Source organism: Sminthopsis crassicaudata, chromosome 6, assembly GCF_048593235.1.
Source record: "Sminthopsis crassicaudata isolate SCR6 chromosome 6, ASM4859323v1, whole genome shotgun sequence".
In the NCBI taxonomy this organism is placed as follows: Eukaryota; Metazoa; Chordata; class Mammalia; order Dasyuromorphia; family Dasyuridae; genus Sminthopsis; species Sminthopsis crassicaudata.
In genome coordinates, this window is record NC_133622.1 from 83,918,500 (window position 1) to 83,944,371 (window position 25,872).

Sequence of the window (25,872 nt, forward strand, 5' to 3'; positions counted from 1 at the left end):
GATGAAGTTTTAAAAAATTAGAAATGTTAGTTTCTAGCATAATACAAGCACAATAAAGTACAAAATACAAAAATTGTTTTCTTTCATCAATTATCACAAAACTTATGTATCATCAGAAGTAAAAGTATAATGATTTACAAATTTAATTGTTACAATGATCAATAACAAGTCCAAAGGACTGATGATGAAATATAGTACTTACCAGAGAGTTTATGGATAAAGGAAATAGAATGCAACATATATTTTGGGGACATGGCCAATTCAGAAATTTATTTTACTTGCCTCTGGATGTTTGTTCCAAAGTTTTGTTTTGTTTTGTTTTGTTTTGTTTCCCCAATGTGTGAGATGTAGAAAGTAAAGAAATTGAATTTATTTCATTGAAAAAAATTAAACCAAAAACATTATGAAAAAGTAAGAGAAAATAAGAAAAATGGAATATAAATAGAAAATAATTAAAATTTTGGACATTATGGGAGAAAATGTGAAATATCTTTAATAAGGAAGAAGTTCAGAATAAATCACATTTAATTTTAATTTTCTGCTTCAATTCATTAATATTAATTTCATGAAAGTTTATTTTAGATAGGTTGGTATGTATTATATATGTAATATACATTTATATATACACACACATTTAACATAGCCATATCTATCTTAAGAACTCATTTTTCCCCTTTTATCAACTGCATACTCCAAAGAATGTCTATAATAATATGGGGAAAATAGACTGATTTTTCCCACATCCTAAATTTTTTTATAGATTTTGGTTTGGGCAAAGATATATACAATTATTTAATGGTGATTGGCCTCAATTTGTACACATTTTAAAGTATATACATAGTAACTGCTGCTAAAAAAAAATTTTATAGCACTATATAGATTGTAGTACATCACACAGAAAGGAACTAATTTTATTGTCTAGTTTTAACAATATAGCTCTAATTATATCTGCCCTAGTGAGTGTCTGACTTATGACTGAAAATAATATTAACATGGATCTGTATACCTTTGCTGTAGCATCATCCTTATCATCGCCTTGGGTTATCAAAAGTATGAGTCTCAAAATCAAAGAAATGCTTAGAGGGAACTGGCCTCTTAAGCGTGGAACATTGGATTTTAATAATCTCTGAACTTTAGGCAATGGTACATTATAGAAGAATATATTTCCTATCAGGTCCTCACCACGTCTTCCAGCACGACCAGACATCTAAAAGAGATATTCATGAAATATATAAATAGTAAATATTATATGAGCTGGGTTTTGACACTATGTATATTAACAAATTGCTAAAACTTATAATTTTATTTCCAAAAGATAGCTAGAGAGTGGATTCAGACTGAGGAAGATTGGATTCAAGTCCCACTTCTAACATATAACTATTACCCTATAAAAATCTTAATGTCTCAATGTACAAGTTATAAAACAACTATAGAGCTCATTGATGGAGGGAATGTTTGCATTTGTAGTTTTCTCTAACAGTGAAAGTCTAAGGTCTCCAAAATGTGAGATCATACTACAAATACTCAAGGTCTTACAAGTGTATTTGTTGAATTCAATGAAAACATCAATACCAAAATATCAGTACCTTCAATTTTTAAAAAATGCCATCCTAAAGAAATTTTTTCACATAATTGTGTATTCACCATACATCATCCCCAACTACACTTATGATTTCATCAGTATATCAATATTTTAATGTACTAAATACACTGTAAGTGCTTATTTTGGTTAGATTTGTAGGCAGATATTTGTTGGTTTTATAGCTTTGGTTTAAAAACCTCCTGATTACTAATTTATTAATTGTGACTAAGTTAAGGCAGGGACAGGCACACTCAGTGTAAAAATAGGATGGTAGAATAAGAAAGACAGTATGAAAAAGACAGTGAGGAAGGGGAGAACTAACTATGAATGAGGTGGGAACACTTTGGCAGCATGGACTCACAGGAGATGGAGGAGCACTTGGGGACAGTAGTTTGAGGTTTCATTTTTTATAGGGTTATAGAGCAAAGCAGACTGACTCTTATCTGTACCAACCTACGATTAGTTTATAAACATACATCATCTCAGTTATCAGTAACATCTTGTGTTTTGCTGATCTTACTGCAGATGTCTAGAGTTTACCTAAGATTTATATTCCATGGCCAGCTAGCAGAACCACAGGCCCTTACAGTACCGCCTAAATGGCTTCCTTGATTTTACATAATCTCAGGATGTGACTTATAATTATTTTATGAAACATTTTGCAAGTAACTATTATGTTTTTTTTATCTATGGGACAATCTGTAAGTGACTTCCAAATTTCAATTTGAAATCTTACTTCTTACTATTACTTTATATTGGCTATTTATAAACTTATATATTAATTAAAAGGGGATGTTAGGGGAACCAGAACAAGATGCATTTTTAGCACTTTTTTTTTTTTTTTTACTTCAGACCAGTAATATTTTTAAGGCTCCCTTTTCCTTTTATAAGGTCATTTATAAAAGCTCTGATTTAGTTATAATTTTAAGAGACAATAAATTAATAGATTCATGATCTAAATATATTGTTTTCTTTAAAAGTGTCTCATACTACATCATTCATCATTCTGATGGACAATTCCTTATTATAGGTAAGGAGGATACATAGGATAAAAAGTACCTGTCTAAGATTCAAAGCATCAAGAAAGACAGAATCTTCTGTGAAGACAACAGATTTGCAAGGCATATTTATTCCCAGGGCAAGTGATGCAGTAGCTGTTACCACCTATAGAAAAATGAAATAACCACATATGCAAATAAATATATAATCATCATTTTTATTACCTTTTCTCCATGCCTGGAATACTCTCCATCTTTATTTTCTTTTAGGCCCCCAGTAAATTCCCAACCTTCTAAAGAAGTCTTTAATCAACTCCCTTAAAGCTAGTAGTGCCTTCCCTCTGTTGACCATCTGTTATTTATCCTGTATATAGCTCATTTGCATGTAATTTTCATGTTGACCACCCTCCATTATATTGTGAAGTCCTTGAGATCAGGAACTTTTTTCCACATTATTTCCTATTGAATGATTGAATGACCTACATAAATATCCTCTATCAAGCTCTACTCTGATGCTCCATAGAACAGAGAAGATGGCAGTTGGTTCTTAAAGTCCATACATATGAAATGCAAACTTTGCTAGTTCTTGACATATTAGAAAAACTTTAGGTATAAGTCGGCATACTGTGTGTTGCTTATCTGAAATACAGCCTATGCAACTAGAAAAACAAGTTCATCACCAAAAGGTCAAATACAAATGGATAAAAATTTTTGGACACAGTGATTCATGAAAATAATATATTAAAATGAAGGGCAACTGGCATCTGCATTCATGATGAGAATGAATACCCACACCAATAGAATACTGGATCTTTATAACAAAGTAATGAGAATATGCACACACACACACACACACACACACACACACACACACACACACACAAGCATGCACATCAGCATTTTCTACCAGAATAGAAACAAAATTCATCATTGGCAAACCAATAATCATACTGTAGCTCTATTCATTGATAAGGAGTATACTCATCATTAAAAAAAGGAATAGAAAAAAAAAAGCTACTGAAATCTCATTTTGTTGCCAAACAGCCAGAATACTCCTAGAAAACCAAATAATCCTTTAAATATTCCTGCAATATCTTGAGGTATTATATTTGCATTTAAATACCAGCTCTTTTACTTTCAGAAAACCATATCTGTATGTATCTGATGATTATATATTTATTTGTATAAGTATACTGTGCTATTCTGTTGATGGTTTATTAAATGCTGGTTAAATTTATTGAATTGACTCCTTTATGAACTAGTGAAAAATTTGTGAAGTAAATTATGACCTGGAAGTCTTAGGATCAGATAATAATTTTGCCTGTCTCCCATCTCCCAGTGTTTCAGAGAGCATGAGACAAGAAATGATTCTTACTGAAAGAGAATGACCAGGGGATCATTGTCCACCAGAAGGAACCTAATTTTTCTATTAAGGCAGAAAGAGTGTGAAAGGTTAGCATTAAGGAAGTATGTTTATATTAAAGAATGACTAGGGTACAAAAGAAAGGAAAAGCAGGAGAAATACCATAAATCATATAATCAAGAAATTGTATAAATATAAAGAAAAGATGGGCTGGTCTCATGACATGAATAAGAAATGGCAGATAGACAATCAAACTATTTCTATCTTTGAAATGTCAAAACAAAGTAAAGATAACCTTCAACACATTGGATATATCCTCTGGAATAAACTTTGGAAGGAAATAGATGAGAATAATAAATGATAATCAGGTATAAAAACACCTTGCAATTTGCATTGTTGGAGGGAACTCACAACTCAATGAGATCATGGATCTGTATGATATAAATAAATGATGATGAAAGTAGGTAACATACAATTTATTCTATAAATTATTCCATGTTAGAATGCTGAAAAATAAACTGGAGATACAGAGATCCAAAGACTGGCAATGCAGAAGAAGAGCATTGGAGAAGCTGTAGCACCCAGTGTGAAAGAAATAGGGAAAAGAGAACTAGGGAATTTGAAAGTAAGGTTATTGTGACTTTTTTCCAGTATATTATTATCAAAGTTCCCCACAACAGAGGTGAGAGAGGGTCTTCAAGTGGATTTTCTGGATCTCATTATACAGGAGTTAGAGTCAGTTTAGGAGAAATATTTTAAATTCAATACTACCTTTATCACATAATCTAGGAGAAGAAGCAAAGGGAATCTCTTCTTAACTACCTTTCCTGAATTCAAAGGGAAGAATAGAATCATTGGGGAAATCATTTGCTCATTCATTGCTTGAAGCAATTCTTTAAGCTAAAGAATAAGTAGCAACATATATTAGTAAAGGAAATTTCGCTTCACGTGCTTCTTTATACCAATGAAATCACAAATCACAGGCCACAAGTCTGAGAAAAGAAAAATAAGGGGAGAAGGAAGCAGAAGAGAGAGGGGAAAGAAGAGAGGGAAGGAGAAAAAAGGAGAAAGGGAGGGGAGAAGGAAAATAGAGAGGAGTGTGGGACACTATTTGAGAGAAATAACCAGAAAATTCACCAACCTTGATATATCCTTGCCTGAAAAGCATCTCTACAGCTTGTCTTTCTCTATATGCCATTGAGCCATGATGAAATCCAATACCCCGCAATGCCAGAGCTTTCAGTTTGCCTTTATTTCTTGCATATCTGATTCTATGGAATATCTTCCATAGAATCTGAAAAGATAGAATAAAAGTTAACCGAATTATATGATTTAAATCATTCTACAAACATACATACATTAAATGCCTAGGCATTTTAGGCAATTACCATGTTACATTCTCAAACTTTTAGATAAATATTTTAAATTATACAGAATTTTGGTAACATTCTACCAAGGCAGAATAAACTGGGGAGAAAAATGTATGCTTATAGCATATACTATAGCAGAAAACACTTTTTTTTTTTATTTCACACAGGCAAAATAATTGTATAGTACTTTAATGTTTGCAAATTGCTTTGTATTTATTATTCCATTTGATTCCCACAGCCTTGTGAGATAAGTTCTGTAATCCTCATTTTGCAGATAAGGAAACTGAATCTTGTATGTTCAAGATCATACAGCTGGTGAGAGAGTCTGAAATAGGACTTGAACTCAGGTTTTCCTGTCTCTAAGTTCAGCATATGATCTACTGCCACCTAATTATTCTTGTTTTTTCAATATGAGGTATTTTCTTTAAATTAGATTAACATGATAAGAGGAGAATGTAGAAGTATTTTGTTATTATGGTACATTATTTCTATATGCTGATTCTAAACTAACCAGTCAACATAATAACCATCTAGTTCAGATTATACTTTATTAATCTTATGGTAATTTCTTCTTTCTCTCTTGGCTCAGAAGAATAAATATCACAAGACTAGCTCTTTTCTCCTTTTGCCTTTTATTACAGTGCCATTTTCTCATTCTAGACCAGATGTATACTCTTCCATTTTTAATCTCTCTTGTTTCATTGATTCCTTTCCCTAAGCTTGAAGCAAACTTGCCTTTCTTTTGCTAAGAGCACATCTTTTCTCCATGAGGTACCAAAACATCTGGTTGTTTTTATGTCACAGTTTTTAAAACTTGTTGCCTTTACTTCTGCAAGTCTCCCTCCTTCCTAAATTCCCTACAGTCTGGGCTCTATCCTTGCTTCTCTATTAAAATTGCTTTTGAAAGTTTTGAATGTACACAGCAACAAGAAGATTATGTGATGATCAACTGTGATAGATTTGGGTCTTTTCAGTAATGAGGAGATTTTAGCCAATTCCAATACACATGATGAAGAAAGTCATCTGAGTCCAAAAAGAAGATTATGAGAACTTAATGTGGATCACAAGATTATATTTTAATTTTTTTGTTGCTGTCAGCTTGCTTTTTTTTCTTTCTATTTTTTTTCCTTTTTTATCTGATTTTTCTTGTGCAACAACATAATTGTATAAATATATTTATAAGAATTGCACATGTTTAGCTATATTGGATTATTTGCTGTCTAAGGGAGGGGGCATGAAGGGAAGGGAGGGAGAAAGATGTGAAACACAAAGTTTTGCAAAGGTGAAATGTTGAAAACTATCTTTTTGTGTATTTTGAAAATAAAAAGCTATTATTAAATATCTAAAAAAAAAAGAAAAATTTTAAGTCACAAAAACAAATTCTTTTTCATGTTTTTTAGTACCTGACCTCAGTGACTACTACTACTTTCTTAAAGTACTTCTACAACTTACTCTTCCATCTTCTTGGCTTCCATAATAATGAGTTTTCTTGGTTACTTTCTAGCTCTCTGACCACTCTTTTTTCAGTTTTCTTTTACCTTTTCTTACTTTTCTCAACATAGACATTTCATAAAACTCAGTTCTCAGCTACTTTTATTTGCTTTCTAGCTAGCAATTTTATCTATCACCATGACTTCAATTATCACTCTAATGTGGTTAAACTCCTTAATCTATATATTTATCCTTCTCTTCTCTTCTAAACCCGGAGTTCTCAATTCTTACTAGATTAAGATGCCTTAATATACTTGATGACTTACTGAAATTTTGTTTTCTCTTTCAAGTATCCTTTCCCATCTCTGTGGGACACTTCTGTGTCTACTCACCAAACTTTCCTGACTTATTTTAAATGCCATTTCAACATCTAACTATTTCTTATTTTTCAAGTCAGAAGCAAAGTTTCTGTCCTCTGTATTCCCAAAGCACTTTCCTTATAAATTCTCTATCATACATATCACATTTTTCTTTCTACTATTAAAATATATAAATAGGCTATCTCTCTCTACATAAATGAGTTCTTTGAAAGAAGGAACTGTCTTATTTATCTTTGTATCTTTCATGGATTCTTCCTGCCACAGTGTCTGCTTCAGAGTCACTGTTCAATAAAATCTTAAAGAACCTACTGAATAAGGACATGCAACTGAATGAATACTTGTTGAGGCCAGAACTCTGGAAATGGAGAAGTATACTTGAAAGAAGGTGTTAACTCAGTGGAACTGATGGTTCTTTAGTTCACATATTTACTTAGTACTTAGTATGGTGATTATAATGGTTCTCTAGTTCACACATAATCAGTATGTTGTAATGATGCAATTGTAACAGGGTATTTAAGGGATAAGAAGGACTGCAAATGAGATATTCTATTTTTGACCATCCTGGTGGCTCTCCTGCACTTCTGCACTAAGATCAAGGCTGGTCCTGAGGTCCTCCGAAAACATTACTCCTAGCCCAAACATTACAAAATGCAAAAATACATTTATTAAATACTTATTAATTGCCAAGCTCTGGATATATAATCTGCTTACAAGAATTCCATACTGTACTTAGTGGTGAGGACACATGAATTTATATCTCTATAAAGAAGAAAATTTCATGATAAAATATTTACCTGATGATCCACTGCATTGGAATTCGCATAAGAATATTCAGCAGGAACTTCAGTAAGCTTCCTAAATTTTCTCTTTATTTCTTTTATTTCAGCAAAACTGAGAATAATTTTCTCAATTTTAATCATTGAATTTTTTTTATTATAACTAAAGAGAGATAAAAATAGCATGTTTCAACACAATATAATTCAATTTAACAAGAGTTTATTGAACACTTAATACATGCAATGCACTGTATTGGCATTGCATAAAAACAAAAAAGGTCCTGCCTTAACGTAGGTTTCATTCTATGAGAAAAATATAAAGGGCTGAGGGCATGAGGAAAAACTTTTGTAATGATTTGACTGTAATGATTCATGGTTCCACTATTGATATTGTTTTTGTCTACACAATTATGTTACAAAGGTTTGATTTTTCTTTTTTTTCTTTCCTCATTGTGGCAGGCATGGGAAAGCTAGGGAAAAGGGAAAATAAATGCAATAAATAATTCAAAATTTTCTCTTAAGAGAAAAAAAAGGGAAAAAAATTTTGTAACAATTAGAATTTTTTTATAACATTATCCCTTGTATTCATTTTTCCAAATTTTCCCCTCCCTCCCTCCCTCTACTTCCTCCCCTAGATGACAGGCAATACCATACATTTTACATGTGTTACAGTATAACCTAGATACAATATATGTGTGTGTAAATCCAATTTTCTTGTTGCACATTAAGTATTAGATTCTGAAGGTATAAGTAACCTGGGTAGATAGACAGTAGTGCTAACAATTTACATTCACTTCCCAGTATTCCTTCTCTGGGTGTAGTTGTTTCTGTCCATCACTGATCAACTGGAAGTGAGTAACAATTAGAATTAACCCTAAAGATTGTCTTAATGAATTCTCAGTTATTGAAGGTCTTCAATTGAATGCTATAGAGCCTTTTCTTGTGGATATAGCAAGACACATTTGTGATTAGCCTGGCAAACCTCTGATATTTCTAATTGTGCAAATTTACGATTCAATGAATTTTGATTTAGAGTGCATGCATTATGACTATTGATATGAAGAGAAACTGCAAATAAGACTCAATAAATCAAAACATTAAAAACCCAGATTTTAAAATTTATTCTAATTCAAAATTTACATGAAAATTATACTCACGCATTAATATTTGCCCTTAAAGATCTTCTTGTTTTCCACAGTGCCCGTCTCAATTTTTTTATCTCTTTATCAGTATCTAAACGTTGGTATGTGTTTTGTTTGAATTTTATATTCTTAAACACATGAAAAGCTGAGTTTTCTACCTCGAAAATGTTGAATCTAGATGAAGTGAATAAATACAAAAAAAATTATCCAACCCTTCTTAATTTTAGTATCTTACCTGTTGTTTTCCATTTCACCATATCCATATATATATACATAAATATAGATATCCACCTAGTTAGACATAGACAATTATTTATTGTCTTCCCCATTAAATTGTAAGTTTTTTGAGGAGTAGGAATGTCTTTTATCCATTTTTGGATCCTCTCTGCTTAACACAATGCCTGGCATATTATAAGAGCTTAATAAATACTTATTAACTGACTAACTCCACTGGACATGTATATATCAATGAATCAATATCCAGTATATCTATATGTAACAAGTTGTTTATCATCCTTTGGACATGTTCAAGTTCACTGTTCACTGTATATAATTTAGAATTAGTTACTTAGTATATTTATACAACCCATTTCAGATCTTTTAGCTGCAATAAAATAGGCATCTTTTAGGCAAATTCATTTATTTATCCATTGAACTTAGACATAGAAGTCATCTATTTATAAAGAGTGTTGTTCATCCTTCTGATAGGAAAATTAAAAGTAGAAAATTTTGAAAAAGGAACAAGATGAGATGATTATATATGTCAAATATAAATTATTCTAAAGGAATATTCTGGCTTTGAGTATGTTCTAATAAAACTAAAAATTGGATTCAAAAAATTTTATGTACCACATATATAATATATATAATATTGTTCACCATCTTCACAAGCCAAGCAGTTTAAAAGGGTTAATTATTTTTTATTTTGTCAGTTATTTAAATTTCTTAAATGTATCAACTTAACAATTTGCTAACACATTTCAGGGCAGTTATATGCAATAACTAAAGTTTCCCCTTTGTGGGGCTTAAATCTGAGAAGAAGAATGAAACAAATGAATGCCAGCCTTAAGAAGTTAAATGATAATGAAGTTAATGTCAATTTAGAAAATCAGTCTTAGCTACATTGGTAAATAATAACTCTTTAACCAGAAGGGATCACTTTATGAATCGTATCCTGACAGATTATTTTTAAAAGATTCTCCCATCAGCCTGTTGTTGGCAGGATCTATAATATATAGATTTAGATCGATTTAGATAAAAGTAGAAACAGCAAAGAGAATTAAAAAACTTAAATTCTCTAGTTTCAACTGTGAATAGAATTAAAACCAAGAGATCTGAGCTACTCTTTACCATGTGATCTAGTTATCAACAAAGCAAAATGTAAGTGACTGTACTAACTAATAAGATTATGTTTTTCTTTCTATCCCACATGGTATTCCAGTGATGATTCTAATAGAAAGCTTAAACACACCTGTTAAAAACACATATGAAAGAAATTATAATTCTACAAATGCAAGTGATATTTCCTTCTTTGTTCATAATTGAAAGGACTTAAAATATAAACAAATAAAAGTTTAATAATTATGTTTTATTAGTATACTTACGAAAAAAATATTGCAGGCAGCTTATCTATTTCTTTTAGTTTTTCAACAAAATCTGCAAACTTATGTCGCTTTTGTCTTTCAGTGCTGTCAAAAGTTTGAGGCTTAAGATAGTTCAATAACTGATTCACCTAAACAAAGTTAATAAAAATAAAATAATAGATTACTGCATATGAATAAATTGTTTGTAAGATGTCCACTAAACCTGAAGCAATATGATCAGGGTTGGATGGGAGCCCTATTTTATTTATAACATAATTTTCAAAAAAATTAGTTACCTTGTCTTTGTCTAAGTGAATCCAATTTATTATTTCCTCCTTCAATTGTTCTTCATATTTTTTTGCATCTGTCTTTGTGATTACCACTTTGTCTTTGAAATAGCTGAATTCTTCAGGTTCAAAATCCTTGAAAATAAAGAGTTAAATATTCTAAATTGAAATGATTATTAATATTTTAAGTATAACATACCTATAATTACAATATAAAGGTATCAATCAGCTAATATCAATCAATAACCAGTAATTGGTATGTTGCCCTTTTGTTGACAATTCTATTGTCAGCTTAATGACTTAAGCAGAAGTTATAAGTTAAAAGCCTATTATTTTGTAATAATATGTTTTAATGGGGGAGAGAAGATACTAATCATTTTACTAAAATTAATTTTCTAATTTGCTGATTATTGGTTTCTATCCACATCTAATAATTTGGGTTTATTAGTCTGTTAGAGCACTACTATAGTCTCTACAGACTATATATGTGTTTGGAGTTTAAATATCTCATCTCTGGCACTTCCATCCTTGGCCCCAATCTATTGTTATTTTCTATGTCACTGAGCCCACTATGTCTAAGTAACCCTACTCAATGCTTCATATTCCTCCTCAGTCCTTCCTGCCATCTGGACAGTCATGCATAACACCCTTGCTCCCTCCCCACCCCCAATCATTTTCCTACTCTAGTGCCATAATAAAATATATACTACCACTGCTATTAGAAAGCCTGTATTTATAAATTCCCCTATAGTTGTGCTGGCCAAACCTATAATTTTTCAAACCAAAATAGCTCTCATAGATAACCATTTCCTTATTTGTATGACATATACCACTAGAATATAAGTTCCTTAAAGTCAGATATAATCTCCATTTTGCATCCATGCACCCAGTTCTTAGTACAATGCTAGGCAAGTAATAAACACTTAATAAGTACTTTTTCATTCATTCATTTCTTCACTACTGACATAATTCACATATACCTGTACTCTAGGCCATTCTGGCCAAATTTGCACCATGGCATCATAAAGCTGTATGCTTTCTCGGGGAGAAAATCCTAGGTCTGAAGGGATTCCATATTTCTCTATCTAAAATCAATTTTGAAAAAAAAAACAGCATTAGTACACATTATATAGATTCACAGAAACTCAGGTTTTAATTTTAATGTAATATTTATATAGTACATCATTTTTGCAAAATGACTTATTACTTACATGGTTAACTGTTAGTGCAGCACATGGATGATAATGGCTAATGACAAAGTCATCATCCTTTAGAGAACATACATATTTTTCTAGATCATTATATCTCTCTTTATGGATAACTGTAAATATAAGAATCAAACTGTGAATGAGATTTGATCCAATTTTCACAAGAATGATTATATCATTTCTATTCACAACCACAGGGAAGGCCCCAGTATCCAGTAGACTACAATGCATGCCTAAATTTAATAAATATTTATCCTTCCTCTCCTTTAATCTTGTTTACAATGTCAAGCTCCAATGATCTTTTCTTTAAGAGAATTCAGATTATTACCCTTCTGTGATTTAATAGATGTTCCTTAAAAGTAGGTATAGCTGAAAAATTCATCACTCAATGGGCTTCCTGGTGATGAATCTCTCCTATCCTCTGGTTGGTTCTGGCCTAACAGATATATGTGTTACATTACTTATAGTAGAAATCGTTCCAGTTTGATAGTACCCTTCAGAGCTTGTGCTCCATTAACATTATAAAATAATCACTTCCACAAGATGTGGTTCCAAAGTAGGGCTTTAGTTTGACATGATAATATTTTATATTTATAACATAACTTAAGATTTATAACATTCCTGATGCCCAATGACCTTTTGAAGTAAGTAGTCCAAGTATTCATATATCCATTTCACAGAATAAAAAAACAGGCTCATAGCGGATATATGATTTTCCTATGATCACACAGACAATAAATATCAGAGCAGGACTCTATACATCATTTGACAGTATTCCATGTCTGGTATTCTCCACTGTCTTGCATAAAAGGGAGCTGCTACAACATTGAAAAGTATCTTCATGAGTTCCTCATGGATTTTTTCTTCTATGAATCTGAATCTGTTTTCTGCGTTGTATGAAAGCTGAGAAAATAGGAGCTTAACATCATTTCTCAGTTTGAGATCTGATACAACTAGATCACATTCTTTCACATTTCCCTCCCATTGAATTCCTCAATATCCTTGTGCTTTTGGTTAGCCAGATTCTGTTACTATTTTTTCTAGCTCTATATAGTAATTTTTTGATAGTTTGATTGTTGTGGCATTTAATAAATGGTTAATTTAGATAGAATTGGAATTTTGATTGTGATCTCAGTCTACCCATGAGCAATTAATATTTTTCCAATTGGTTAGATATGACTTAATTTGTGTTAAAAAAAATTTTTTTGTTTTGTTTGTTTTTTTAGTAGTGTCCATATAGTTCCTGGGTTTGTCTTGGCAAGTAGAGTCCCAAGTATTTTATATTGTCCACAATTATTTTAAGTGAAATTTCTCTTTCTATCTCTTGTTGCTGGACTTTGTGGGGGATATATAGAAATGCTGACTTATGTGGGTTTATTTTGTATCCTACAACTTTGCTAAAGTTATAAATATTTCCAAATAGTTCTTTGGTTAATTCTCTAGCATTTTCTAAATATAACAATATATCATCTGAAAAGAGAGATAATTCTATTTCCTTCTTGCCCACTGTAATTCCTTTCATTTCTTTTTCTTCTCTTACAGCTGCAGCTAACATTGGTAGTATAATACTAAATAATAGTGATAAATAAATAAAAATGATAATGGATGTCCTTTACTTCACCCCTAATTATGATGGAAAGGCTTCTAGCTTAGACCCTTTGTAAATAATGCTTGCTGATAGTTTCAGATAAATATTACTGACCATTTTAAGATAAGCTCCATTTATTCCTTTGTCTTTAGTGTTTTTTAATAGAAATTGGTGCTATATTTTGACAAAGGTTATTTTCTGCATCTATTGAGATAATCAAACAATTTCTCTTTGTTTTGTTCTTGATATGGTCAATTATGCTGATAGTTTTCCTAATATTGAACCAGTCCTGCAGTCCTATAGTATCTACCTAATCATGGTGTATGATCCTAGTGATCCTTGATGTAATCTCTTTGCTAGTGTGTTTTATTTACTATTTTTATTTACTATTTTTTCATTAATATGCCTTAGGGGAATAAATCTATAATTTTTTTCTCTGTTTTGGCTTTTCCTAGTCTGCGTATCAGCACTCCTTTATAAAAATTTTAGTAAGATGCCTTCTTCACCTATTTTTCCAATTAGTTAAAATATTTTTAGGATTAATTTGCTAACACATCTTTATCTAATGAGAACCATTTTTCCTTGGATCCCAGGGACTTTGCTAACCCCAAGAGAAAAAGAAATAGATTCAGAGTGGTTAGAACAATTCATTAAATAAGAAATACTGTGTTCTGTACCATACCTAGTCTAACTCTATATGATGGCTTTTCAGTCTTTGAAATTTTAAGATTCTTTGAACTTTTCAAGGTATTTTTTGAAGAAAGAGAGTTTTCTGTTGTGGTCTCAAAATTTTGCCAGTATCTTTTAACTGACGCCAACCATCTATTTGAAAAAAGAGAGAAAGACATTGTATTAGAAGGGGAATTACCAGCATAATAAGCAAATGTCATCATGGTAAATTGCTCCCAGGAAGAACTATAATTTACTAATATTTTCTTAATGTTATGTTCTAAGAACTAAAAAGCTTGTCTTTATTTTGTTGAAAAAATGTTTATTATTAAAAATCAAATTTGCACAAACACAAACAAAGTGAATATAACTGCAACCTTAAAAGTTGTTTTTTCATCCACATGAACATATCAAGACATTTAACAATATGTTTCTAAAAAAGATGGTGAATCTCAGTGATTTAATTTTTAAATATTTTGAGACCTTAATACAAGTATGAGTTTGTACATCTAAATTGAGCATTCATTTACCTGGGCTATGAATGGTGGGTAGTGTTTTCATAATAAATGGAGAAGGGAATATATGAAGTGCTAAAAGAATTTTCTTAGTTAAAATTCCTATCTAAAATCACAAATACCAAATTGTAAACAACAGAAATGAACATAAAGTAAAGGGGGAAACAATTATTGTAACCACTGATGAAAAGGTGACATTGGTTGTTCATTGAGGCTTTTTAGCAACCATGTTCAGGATGAGCATTTTGATTGTAACATGTTGAAATACCCTATGGAGACAAAAAGTTTCTTCTTGATAAGCTTAACTAACAGTTAAGGAAAGATAAGGAAGAAAGGGAAAATGCATTTATTAAGCACCTATTATGAATCAGGAACTGTCCTAAGTACTTTACAGATTTTATCTTATTTGATCCTTATAATAATTCTAAGAGCTAAATGCTTTATTATATCCATTTTAAAGCTTAAAAAAACTAAGATAAATAGAAGTTAAGTTGCACCAAAGTCATACAGCTAATAAATGTCTTAAGTCTGGGTTAAGAATACAGGGCAGCTAGATGGAACAATATATGAAGCATTAGGCCTGTAGTCAGGAAGACCTGAACTCAGACACTTCCTAGCTTTGTGACCCTCAGTAAGTCATTTAGTCCAGTCCAGTCCATTGTGCCTCAGTTTCCTCAGTTATAAAATGAACTGGAGAAGGAACTGGCAAACCATTATATTATATTGGGCCAAAAAAAAAAAAAAAAAAAAAAAACCAAATAGGGATCTTAAAGAGTCAAACAAAACTTGAAATGGCCAAACAATAAGTACATGAACTCAGGTCTTCCCAATTCCAGGTTCAATGTTCTATCCATTAAAGAAGAAGGAAGGATAAAAAGAAAAGAAGAGATTGTTTTTTACCATTATCTCTGACAAGATGAATGAAACATAAATACCACTCATTAATATGCTTGTGGTTTTACTAAAACATTGAAATAAATCTGTAATCTTCTCAAAGTGGTCATTTCTACCAGAAACACATACATTCCCCCTACGAGTGCCTGCCTATCTTATACCACTCTTGTCTACAGCAATCCAATTATATTTTTTCTCTATATAAACTTAAAATTCAGCAAATAGCAAATTTTGGCTTACTCTGTGAGATATTCAGGATTACTGATAGTGGCAGAAAGGGCCAAAAAGGGACATCGGATCATAACCAGGAGGTGTTCCCAAATTTCTGCTCCAATTTCTCCCCCAAGACAATGGACCTGGGAGAGGAAAAACAAACTTCATCCTGAAACTCTAAGAACTTTTCAAAACTTTTTCCATTTATTTCGAACTCTTTAGTATTAAATATGGCTTTCTAAAAATAGAAGATAATCAGAGAAACCAATATTCATATTCCTTTGTCTCTGCTTCTCCCAATACTTGTCTTTGTACTATTGAAGTAAGCAATATGAAGTAATGCCTATAAAAATCATTATATGAATTAGAAAAATCTGAGGAAAAACTTCTAATTATAATGATTTATTTGCAAAGCTAGCAATCTATTGGACAAGATAGGTCATCTGACTAGCTTACTTCTCTTGGGCTTCACCAAAGAAATGAATTCTATTAAAAGTTATGACAGCTCTAAAGAGTTAGGCAATTTTGATAAATTCTTAGCAAATGATAGTGTCTTTTGAAAAGGAATCCTGTCTTGGTCTGTGGCCAGTCACAATTTCTCTAGGTCTAAGTTCTCTCATCCATAAAATGGGAAGGTTAAACAATATAGCTACTGGAATTCTTTGGATCTCTAGATCTATGGTTCTACTATTTTGTTTTATAGTTTCTCCCTTTAACAGAATAAGAAAAGAATAGATGAGGAAACAATTATGATAGTAAAGAGGAGATTTTAGTTTTTAAGTTAAAAAAGAAGCACATCCTATAGCTCAGTTCCAATAAAAAGTCCTTTCAACCATTTATTGAATGCTGTATAATCAACAACATTATGTCAAGCAGTATATAAAACATATTATAGCTTGATATTGTTAAAAAAAAAAAAAAGTAAGGAAGGAAGAGGAAGAAGAAAGGAAAGAAGAAAAGGAAATGAAGAAAAAATAAAAAAATAGAGAGAAAAAAGAAAAAAATGAAGACATTCTCTGCCTTTAAAGAATAGTCTCATGTGGTAAAGCAAAAAAGACACATTTTATTTTTGAGACAATAAGTACATATATTAACTTCACATAACATATTTTCCCTTTTCTCTTTCCCTCCCACTTCCATTTCACCATCCCTCCCCCCACCCCAGCCTTTGTCTCTAGGCACATCTCATAACCTCCATGTATCCACATGTTCAAACTCACCACATTTTTAACTGCCTTACTTTAACTGCTACAGACTGATCATAGGACATCTTACTTTAGCCAAAAGGTTGATCAAATCTCCAAGTTCAAAATCAAATTGTGCTTAGATACTGGACACATCCTATCCACAGCACCAGATAAATCAACACAATTTTTAAAGTTGCTTTTTTATGGTTGTGGTAGTCAGTTTTTCAGTGCAAAAGAAAAGGATCCCCATTCCACTCTTGGAACTCAAATAGCATTTCAGTGTTAGTGCATTATACATAACTTTTGTTCTGCAAGTGCTTATTCATTTACAAAGGCTGTCCAAAACATATTTTACTACACAAATAACAAGACAAAAAACATTTCTAAGTTAAAGACAGTTCTAGTTACATCTTTTTTCCTATATATTTATCAATAGGAAAAAGTAATATATTCTCTCTCCTCTTTTACCCCAATATATCAAAAAATTAAACACTATGCCTTTAAAAGAAATTACATTTTGAAATAAAGGCTGAATTTTAAAAGAATGATGCTTTTTAAAAATACTTCCCTCAAACATTACAAAAAGTGATTTCTACAGAAGTGATAAAAATATATTATTTTAAATTATCAAAAAGATTTTTTAAAATTCTAAGAATACTTATAAACAAGTATCAAAATTATTTTAAACAATGAAATACTCATTAACAAATGATGAAATAGTCAAAGACTTGGGATCAAAAAGAGCAAGTTCCATAAAATGAGTCACATTTTGTGGGAGTCACAATTAAATATCTTTAACAGAAACTCAAAGATTTTTAAAAAATTTATTGATGGCAGAAATGTGCTAAAATTTTTATTCACTTAAAATGTTTGGATATGCTTAAAAGCCTTTTTCCATCTGGAGATACACTATAAAAAGAACACATTAAAATTAATCCCTACACTATTTAATAGTTAATATTTAATTTAGAAATATAAAATTACTTACCTCATCAAATATTACATATCTAATTCTTTTGACCCATTTTTGGTAATGAGGAGATAACAAAAGTATTTCTAAACACTGAGGTACAGTCACAAGTATCTGAAAAATAACATTTGGAAATTTGGAAATTTAAAATAGACCAAAGTTTAGCCTTCAGGGCTTAAACATGAACTAAAATAATGAAATGCATTTGTTTTTTAACCTAATATTCTAATACTTTCTTATTAAATTTTCTTGTCTTTACTGACTCAGTACTTAAACAAGCAATAAGAACAGGGGAACAAGTGCCATGTGGAAGCAAAGACAGCAGAAGTAGAAATGGCAAATTATGAAAATTCTCCATCTATTATGAAATTATGAAAATTGCTCCATCTATTTTCATGTTTCTCAGTTATATAAAGCAATAGATATTTTGTATGTAAAAAATAATTTCAATTTTTATTAGAGAACTTTAGGTTGGGATTTTCTGAGGAATTTCATTCTATTTAATTTTTTTAAGTCACATTTACTCATTTTTTTAAAGAATAAGGGAAAATTCATCATTCCTGGAAGCTGCTAAGTAATTTCGTGTAGGGTCAAAATATTTTATTACTATTATTAGTAATAGTAATAAATTATAATTTAATAATCATAATATATAATATATCAATTTTAGTAATAATAATGGCAAGTCAGTTTTTTCTATAATATTTAGTAAATTTAAAATCAGTCAACAAGCTATCCAATAATCAAGAAATTTAAACTACTGTATAAAAGGTTTGGTCTTCTGGTTTTTATTGGTACTTATGGTAGAATCACCTACAGTTTAAGAGATTCCCGAGAATTACACATAGATAATTTTTATTTAATTTATCTGAAATTACATGTAAGTAACACTTTAATTTATTTATTTGTAAATAAATAAGTGACATGTCATTTTAAAGTGACCCATGTTGAATGCCAAAATGAATTTCATACAATATATTAAGTACCTGAGAATTCATGATGTCATGACGGTAATCCCGTGTGAAAACACCACATAAAGCACCTCCTTTAGGCTTTGTTTTGTTGAATAAACTGTAGACAGTTCCCACTACTTGATTTACAAGAGCCTTGAAGTAATAGATAATAGATTGATATTTAGATGATTTTTCACAGCACTGGAAATCTGGCTCTAATGAGCTGCTGTCTAAGACATCTTACATTTTCCTATGACTTTAAGGTAATGTAAAAGTTAACTAATTTGTCCAAACTTGAATCAAAGTATTGCTGACTTCAAGCCTAGAGACCTACCATGCTTCTGATCTGGCTCTGGACTTAATTGTGGAGAGGAGGGGGCAAAGCGGGAAGGGGGAGAGAGAAAAAGGTGAAGACAGCACTAATTTATATGACTGTGATCTATTGTATTCTTTGCAAACCTTTTCTTAATTTATAATTATTATAGCCATGCATTTCAATATACATATTGATGTCAATGACAGATGGGGGAATAAGATTAGGATTTTTTTTTTAGGGGGGGAGTTCCAGACTAGTGATTACATCCAGGTGGAAAATTTTTATTGAACATTTATTATTCTGCTTTTGTGCCAAGTTCTGTAGGCACTGGGGATACCAGTTCAAAAGTAAGATAGATTTTATCTTTAAGGATTTGCACATTTTCTTTTTTCTTTTTTTTAATTATAGCTTTTTATTTACAAGATATATGCATGGGTAATTTTTCAGCACTGACAAACCTTTTTTTTCCAGCTTTTCCCCTCCTTCCCTCCACGCCTTCCCCCAGATGGCAGGTTGACCAATACATGTTACATATGTTAAAGTATTTAAGTTAAATACAATATATGTATACATGTCCAAACAGTTATTTTGCTGTACAAGAAGAATCGGAGTTTGAAATAATGTACAATTAACCTGTGAAGGAAATAAAAAATGCAGGCGGACAAAAATGGAGGGATTGGCAATTCTATATAGTGGTTCATAGTCAACTCCCAGAGTTCTTTCGCTGGGTGTAGCTGGTTCAGTTCATTACTGCTCTATTGGAACTGATTTGGTTCATCTCATTGTTGAAGAGGGCCACGTCCATCAGAATTGATCATCATATAGTATTGTTGTTGAAGTATATAATGATTTCCTGGTCCTGCTCATTTCACTCAGCATCAGTTCATGTAAGTCTCTCCAGGCCTTTCTGAGGAGTTGCACATTTTCAATGTTGAAACCCCTTCTACCAACCCACATTATCAAATCATCTATAATTCAGATTTTTAATGGGACTGAGTGTGTAAGTGATCATCCTAGAGTTACATAATCAGGACATGATAAGAATAAAAATTCATTTTAATCATGATTATTTTTACTTATAGGTAACATACATATGTATGTATGTATTTATGTATTGACCACATCATTTTAATGAAATTATTTGTGTATATGATGAAAAACATCTCACAAATTTAAGCAACTATGCTAGTAAAAATTTAGCAACCAGCTCTCAGGGCAGGGGGTAGATATATTATGACCCAAAGAATTTTAAGTTTGATTCATTATTAACATTTTCTCCATCACTTTCTTAAATCAAACATTGATTTGTGGATTTCCTAAGTGTAAATGCTCACACTAGAAATTTAAAAGTTTGTTCTCTATGAGCTGGCTCCAGCACTCCCCTGGTTCTAACAAGCATAATATGTTAGATTTATTTTAATTTTTTCCTCACTTTCTCAAGGGACTCCTAATACAGGATTCTCTGAGCATAACAAAGGGAAGGAGCACTCAGTTATATTAATAAATAAAGGAAAAAGTGCAATAAGTGAATGGCAGCTAAAGTGGAAAGAGGAAAGCCTTTGATTGTTTCTGTGATTATTTAATTCCTGAATGCAACACAGGGCTTTGCCCATAGTATAAGTCTAATACATTTCTGTTGGACAGATATTGTGTGTACCTGAAATAGAAAGAACTCTGTTTATTTTTATGATGTTTATATATATAGTCAATGAAACTCTTTTGTCCTCAGTTTCCTCAGATCATGAATGGGGAGAGGGGTTGTCCTAGATGAACTCTAAGGTCACTTTTAACTCTTTACATTCCTATAATGTACAATATGCCAGAAATTGCAGATGTGAGATGTGAGATACAATAGCTAAAGCTAAGGTAAATCTAATCTAGGGAGCCAATTATATGTACTTTGCAGACAGAAATGCAGTCCAGGGACAATTTGTATGTTTTTCTTTATCCAGATTCTGAATGGCACCAAGTTTCATTCTTCACAATAAAATAAGTGCATGACTCCAGTCATTTCTTAGAGATGACTATGAAGACAAAGCATATATTCCACATACTTTTCTTTACTCAAATTCTTATTAGACTTAAATCTTGTCTTCATAATAAGATAAGTATTGAACAAATGCATTAAGTGGGTTCCCCAAAGTCAATGCATCTTTCCAAGTATGCTAACTGCTAATAGATTAGTAGAAGGGAGTAGAGAATAAAAGGAAAGGGATTTAGGCAAGAGAAAAGTAAAAAGAAGTCACTTAAGAGAGCAAAGGACATAAAACCTGTTGTAGGGCAAAACTGGGTAGATGTGAGTCCTAGTAAATAAATGATTTAGAACATACCTTTGTAGGTGAAACATATACCACCAACCCTTCATCACTGGTTTTCAAGACTTTCTCCATACAGTAATAGGAGACATATGTTTTGCCTGATGAAGTTGGAGCAACAATCACAGCTGACTCATTATTATCTACAACATCGAGAAGCTCCCGCTGAGGGAAAAACAATTTATGTTTCATGTTAAAAATATATCTTATATAAAATATTTATTTAAATTTTAATTTTTAAAATGTATATTTTTATTCTGTACTTTTAATTTCTTTTCTTTCTTTTTTTTTTTTTTTTTTTTTTTGGCTAAGACAATTGAGGTTAAGTGACTTGCCCAGGGTCACACAGCTAGGAAGTGTTAATTTTCTGAGGTCACATTTGAACTCAGGTCCTCCTGACTTTAGGACAGGTGCGCTATCCACTTTGCTACCTAGCTGCCCTTATACTTTTAATTTCAATAAATCCAAGGACAGGTAATTTCTATTCTGTCCAGAACTGACAAACATTTAAGGCTACAAAAATATATAGAGGTCATTTGTCAAGATTCTCTAAAAATTGACTCTTCCAAATTCTTTCTCCCATGCATCAACTCTGACTCAAATCCCAACCCCAACACATAAGCAATCTGAGAAACATTATTGATTAGGGTCAAGAAAGAATCCCATGAAATGGGATTTAAATTGACACTGCATATTTCCAGAATCATATTTTAAATAACTATAACTCAAATAGTGTGAATTTGAAAATATGTAGTCATTTAATCTCACTAGTCAGTACCTAACTGTATAGCAGAAAACTTTTGGAAGATAAGTTAATGGCAGCCTTAATTTTTCTCTTCTTTGTCTTCTTCTTTTTCTCTTTCTTTTCTTGATATTCATATAAATTATTTATCATTACCAAAACAATCACTAAAAGCTAATTAATAATTAGTGATCTCAGCCAAGAAAAGGAATAGAACAAAATGGCTTTCATCTTTCTGTCATTTTTCTAGCAAGGGTGATTTGATTATTAAAATTATTCATTCCAGAAATACATGTATAAATATATTTTATTGTAATCCTTCCTAAATTAATATATTAATTTCAACAATTTGCAAGAAAAGTCTACTAAGTCTACTAAGAAAATAGTTTGAGTTCAACAGAAAAAGTCAGTCCATTATGCATTGTCTGATGACTAGTTCTTAATTAGATATAACTCACTGTTAAACTTATATCTCAAAAACATATCATGAAATAATTCATTCACAGCCCTTAAAGTACATAGAAACTTTCATTCTATTTAATTCTTTTGAATAGAACAAAAATGTGACAACCCTTCATGAAGTCACTTTAAACAATGTTAACACTGGGGTAAAGTCAATTTTATATTCTGGAAGATAACCATCACTGCTTATTTTGATTCAATAATCAATCAACAAACATAATAGGTATGCAGAACTGAATAAATGCTATAGAAATTTTAAAATTAAAGCATATATCTATGAAAAAAAGAATATTTATCAAATTTATCAACTCATCCTTACCACTTAACTTTGATTTAATTCACTTAATGGTTGGAGGTGGAGTTTGTCTTTAGAGAAAACTGAAAAAAGATATTTGTCTTCTACTCTAATAAATAAAGAAGTCTTCTACTCCAATTGATAAAGAAATAATACCCCAAGAAATAAATAGAAAAAGAATAGAAAACAATCTTCAAACATCTGGGAGGAAAAAATGGGAGAATAAAACCATCTGAGTATCTGTCATTCTTAACTTTTACCCCAGAGAACATAATTCCTTCTTTTCTTCAGAGAGGAGAAGGACAATGGAACTACTTTCCATTCACTCATGTTCTATATATTTATTGTCAAATACAATCAATTATGTTTTTTGTTTTCCTGACCTTTCTTTTTTATACATGAGAGTTCAACTCCACCAAAGAGGGAAATGGAGAAAAAAAAGTAGTGCAAATAAATTTCAAAATTATTTTGATGTACAAAAATTAATAAAATTTATTTTTAAAACTTTGAATTTACTGTAAACCAAATATACAGCAGATCAAATAGTATAGCAATCAGATATTACAAAGGACCACGAAGGGAAAAAAGCTTGTCAAATATATTCGACTCTTAAGAAACATAAGCTATTACAGCGAAGAAATTTATTCAGGATGTCACAAGAAATGAAAAGCAAATGATCACTTCTGCATGACCATTAATCTGACATGTTGTCAAAACAAATTTCTACATTGGTCATGTCCAAAAATGTAAACAAATGCCTCTTAATTGAAAAAGAAAAAGAAAAAAAAAACCCTAAAATTAGGTTTAATTATTTCTGTTGAATTTTTTTTCAAGTTCAAGCTTTTTGCATTTGGTATCTTACTGTCTCGTCTTCTTCCTTACCACTGTAATACATTTAATTTTTAACTTTTTTTTTTCTTTTTTCTTTTCTTTTTTTTTTTTTTTTTTTTGCTGAGGCAATTGGGGTTAAGTGACTTGGGTCACATAGCCAAGAAGTGTTAAATGACTAAGGCCAAATTTTATTATTTCTTTTCTTTTCTTTTCTTTCTTCTTTATATTCCTTATATTATATATGTATGTACATATATAATTTAATTTATATTTAAATTAAATTAATTAATTTAAACTCAGGACTTCCTGACTTCAGGGCTGATGCTCTATCCACTGCACCAACTAGTTGCCCCCCTTTCAATCTTAACACAGTGCCATGTGGTCCTTCTCATTGCCACAACCAAGATCCTGCCACCTTTCCTACAATACATCACTCCAGGATTCAGAATTTTTTTTTTACTTACCTGCCATGTGTCTGGTATAAAATGATGCACTCTGGGATCTGGATCACTTCTTTCTTCTCGGAATAAATAATGGCCCATATGACTTAATTGAAACCGTGCTGCTCCCATCTGAACTGAATATTTGGAAATGTCTCTAGTGCCTGAATTTTTCACCTATAATCAGATTCCATTTTAAAATTTCTTCATGTGTTTTACAGAAATAATATACATTTATACAAAAATTGTACAATAATATTTTTATGCAGAATAAAGATCAATTCTATGTATTTTAATTTTCATTTGTTCCAGTTGTCAGCAACCTAGATGATTTGTGTGTGTGTGTATATATATATGTACATATATATATATATATTATTAAACATTAAAATCTTTGAGTATAGAACAAAGAAAAGAGGAATATTATTTCTGCCACTTTGTTTTCCTAATGACACAATATTCCACACTACTAGTACTTTTACCATTGCCATCAAACCTATTTGGGGAAGTTTATGGGAGGTGTGGGGTGGTAGAGATGGTGTTTCAAACTCAGGAATTTGTGGGAGGAATGCCTACTATGAAAATTGTCTTCATCTCCATCAATACAAACCAACAACTCCTCTGTAACTATTGTCTCTATAAATTAGTCTCTATAACTGGTTCTCCAGGGAACACTGAGAATTTAAATGATTTGTCCAAAGTCACCCAAACTGTATGTGTTAAGGGTAGAACTTGAGCCCAGGATCTCCTGACTTGGAGACCACACTATGCAATACTTTTAGCAGATGACATGTGGAGATATAAAGATGAGACAGACAGAATGACAGAGAGAGAGTGTATGAATATATAGTATAAATGTATAAAATGTATTATATATTTACATATATATAGTTTTCACATGACATGGTTATATACATTTATATTTGGTTATAGGTAGCTAGTGGCGCAATGCTGAGTCTGAAATCAGGAAGCCCTGAGTTCAAAGGCTGTCTCTTATACATACTAGTTGGATGACTCTGGGTTAAATCACTTAACTTCTAATTCCCTCATCCAGATAAGCATCACCATAGCACCTATCTGACCACATTGTTATGAGGAACAAATGAGATAATGAAGCTGGTTGGGGTCCCTTTAAGAAATTGTATTTCCTATTGATCTGTGATTGCTTTCAGATTCCCAGCCCCTCCTGAGGAGGCATAGCTTCCCCATACAGGTTCTTTCCAGGATACCAGAGCCTTTGATTCAATTACAAATCCTGGTCAAAAAGCATCCCTTTGAATTCCAATAGGAGATCCAGGCTTGTCCCAGCCCCCATTCTGATTTGCTTGGGCCGCCCAGCCCCCCCTGGTTCTGATCTGCTCA

The 25,872-nt window shown here is 31.4% G+C and overlaps 1 protein-coding gene across 1 annotated transcript in view; it reads right to left on the reverse strand.

Annotated features, from left to right (window-relative positions):
* Positions 1–25,872, reverse strand: part of LOC141546526 (putative ATP-dependent RNA helicase DDX60) — a 52,721-nt gene that overhangs the window by 11,351 nt on the left and 15,498 nt on the right. The window contains exons 8-22 of the mRNA XM_074274423.1: positions 24,535–24,687; positions 21,756–21,905; positions 19,143–19,262; positions 18,175–18,270; positions 16,027–16,142; positions 14,391–14,530; positions 12,124–12,233; positions 11,893–11,997; positions 10,922–11,047; positions 10,647–10,774; positions 9,058–9,216; positions 7,919–8,063; positions 5,085–5,237; positions 2,642–2,746; positions 1,007–1,207 (exon numbers count right to left, since the gene is read on the reverse strand). Coding sequence (XP_074130524.1) covers positions 1,007–1,207; positions 2,642–2,746; positions 5,085–5,237; positions 7,919–8,063; positions 9,058–9,216; positions 10,647–10,774; positions 10,922–11,047; positions 11,893–11,997; positions 12,124–12,233; positions 14,391–14,530; positions 16,027–16,142; positions 18,175–18,270; positions 19,143–19,262; positions 21,756–21,905; positions 24,535–24,687 — 2,007 coding nt within the window. The remainder of the gene's footprint in view (positions 1–1,006; positions 1,208–2,641; positions 2,747–5,084; positions 5,238–7,918; positions 8,064–9,057; positions 9,217–10,646; positions 10,775–10,921; positions 11,048–11,892; positions 11,998–12,123; positions 12,234–14,390; positions 14,531–16,026; positions 16,143–18,174; positions 18,271–19,142; positions 19,263–21,755; positions 21,906–24,534; positions 24,688–25,872) is intronic.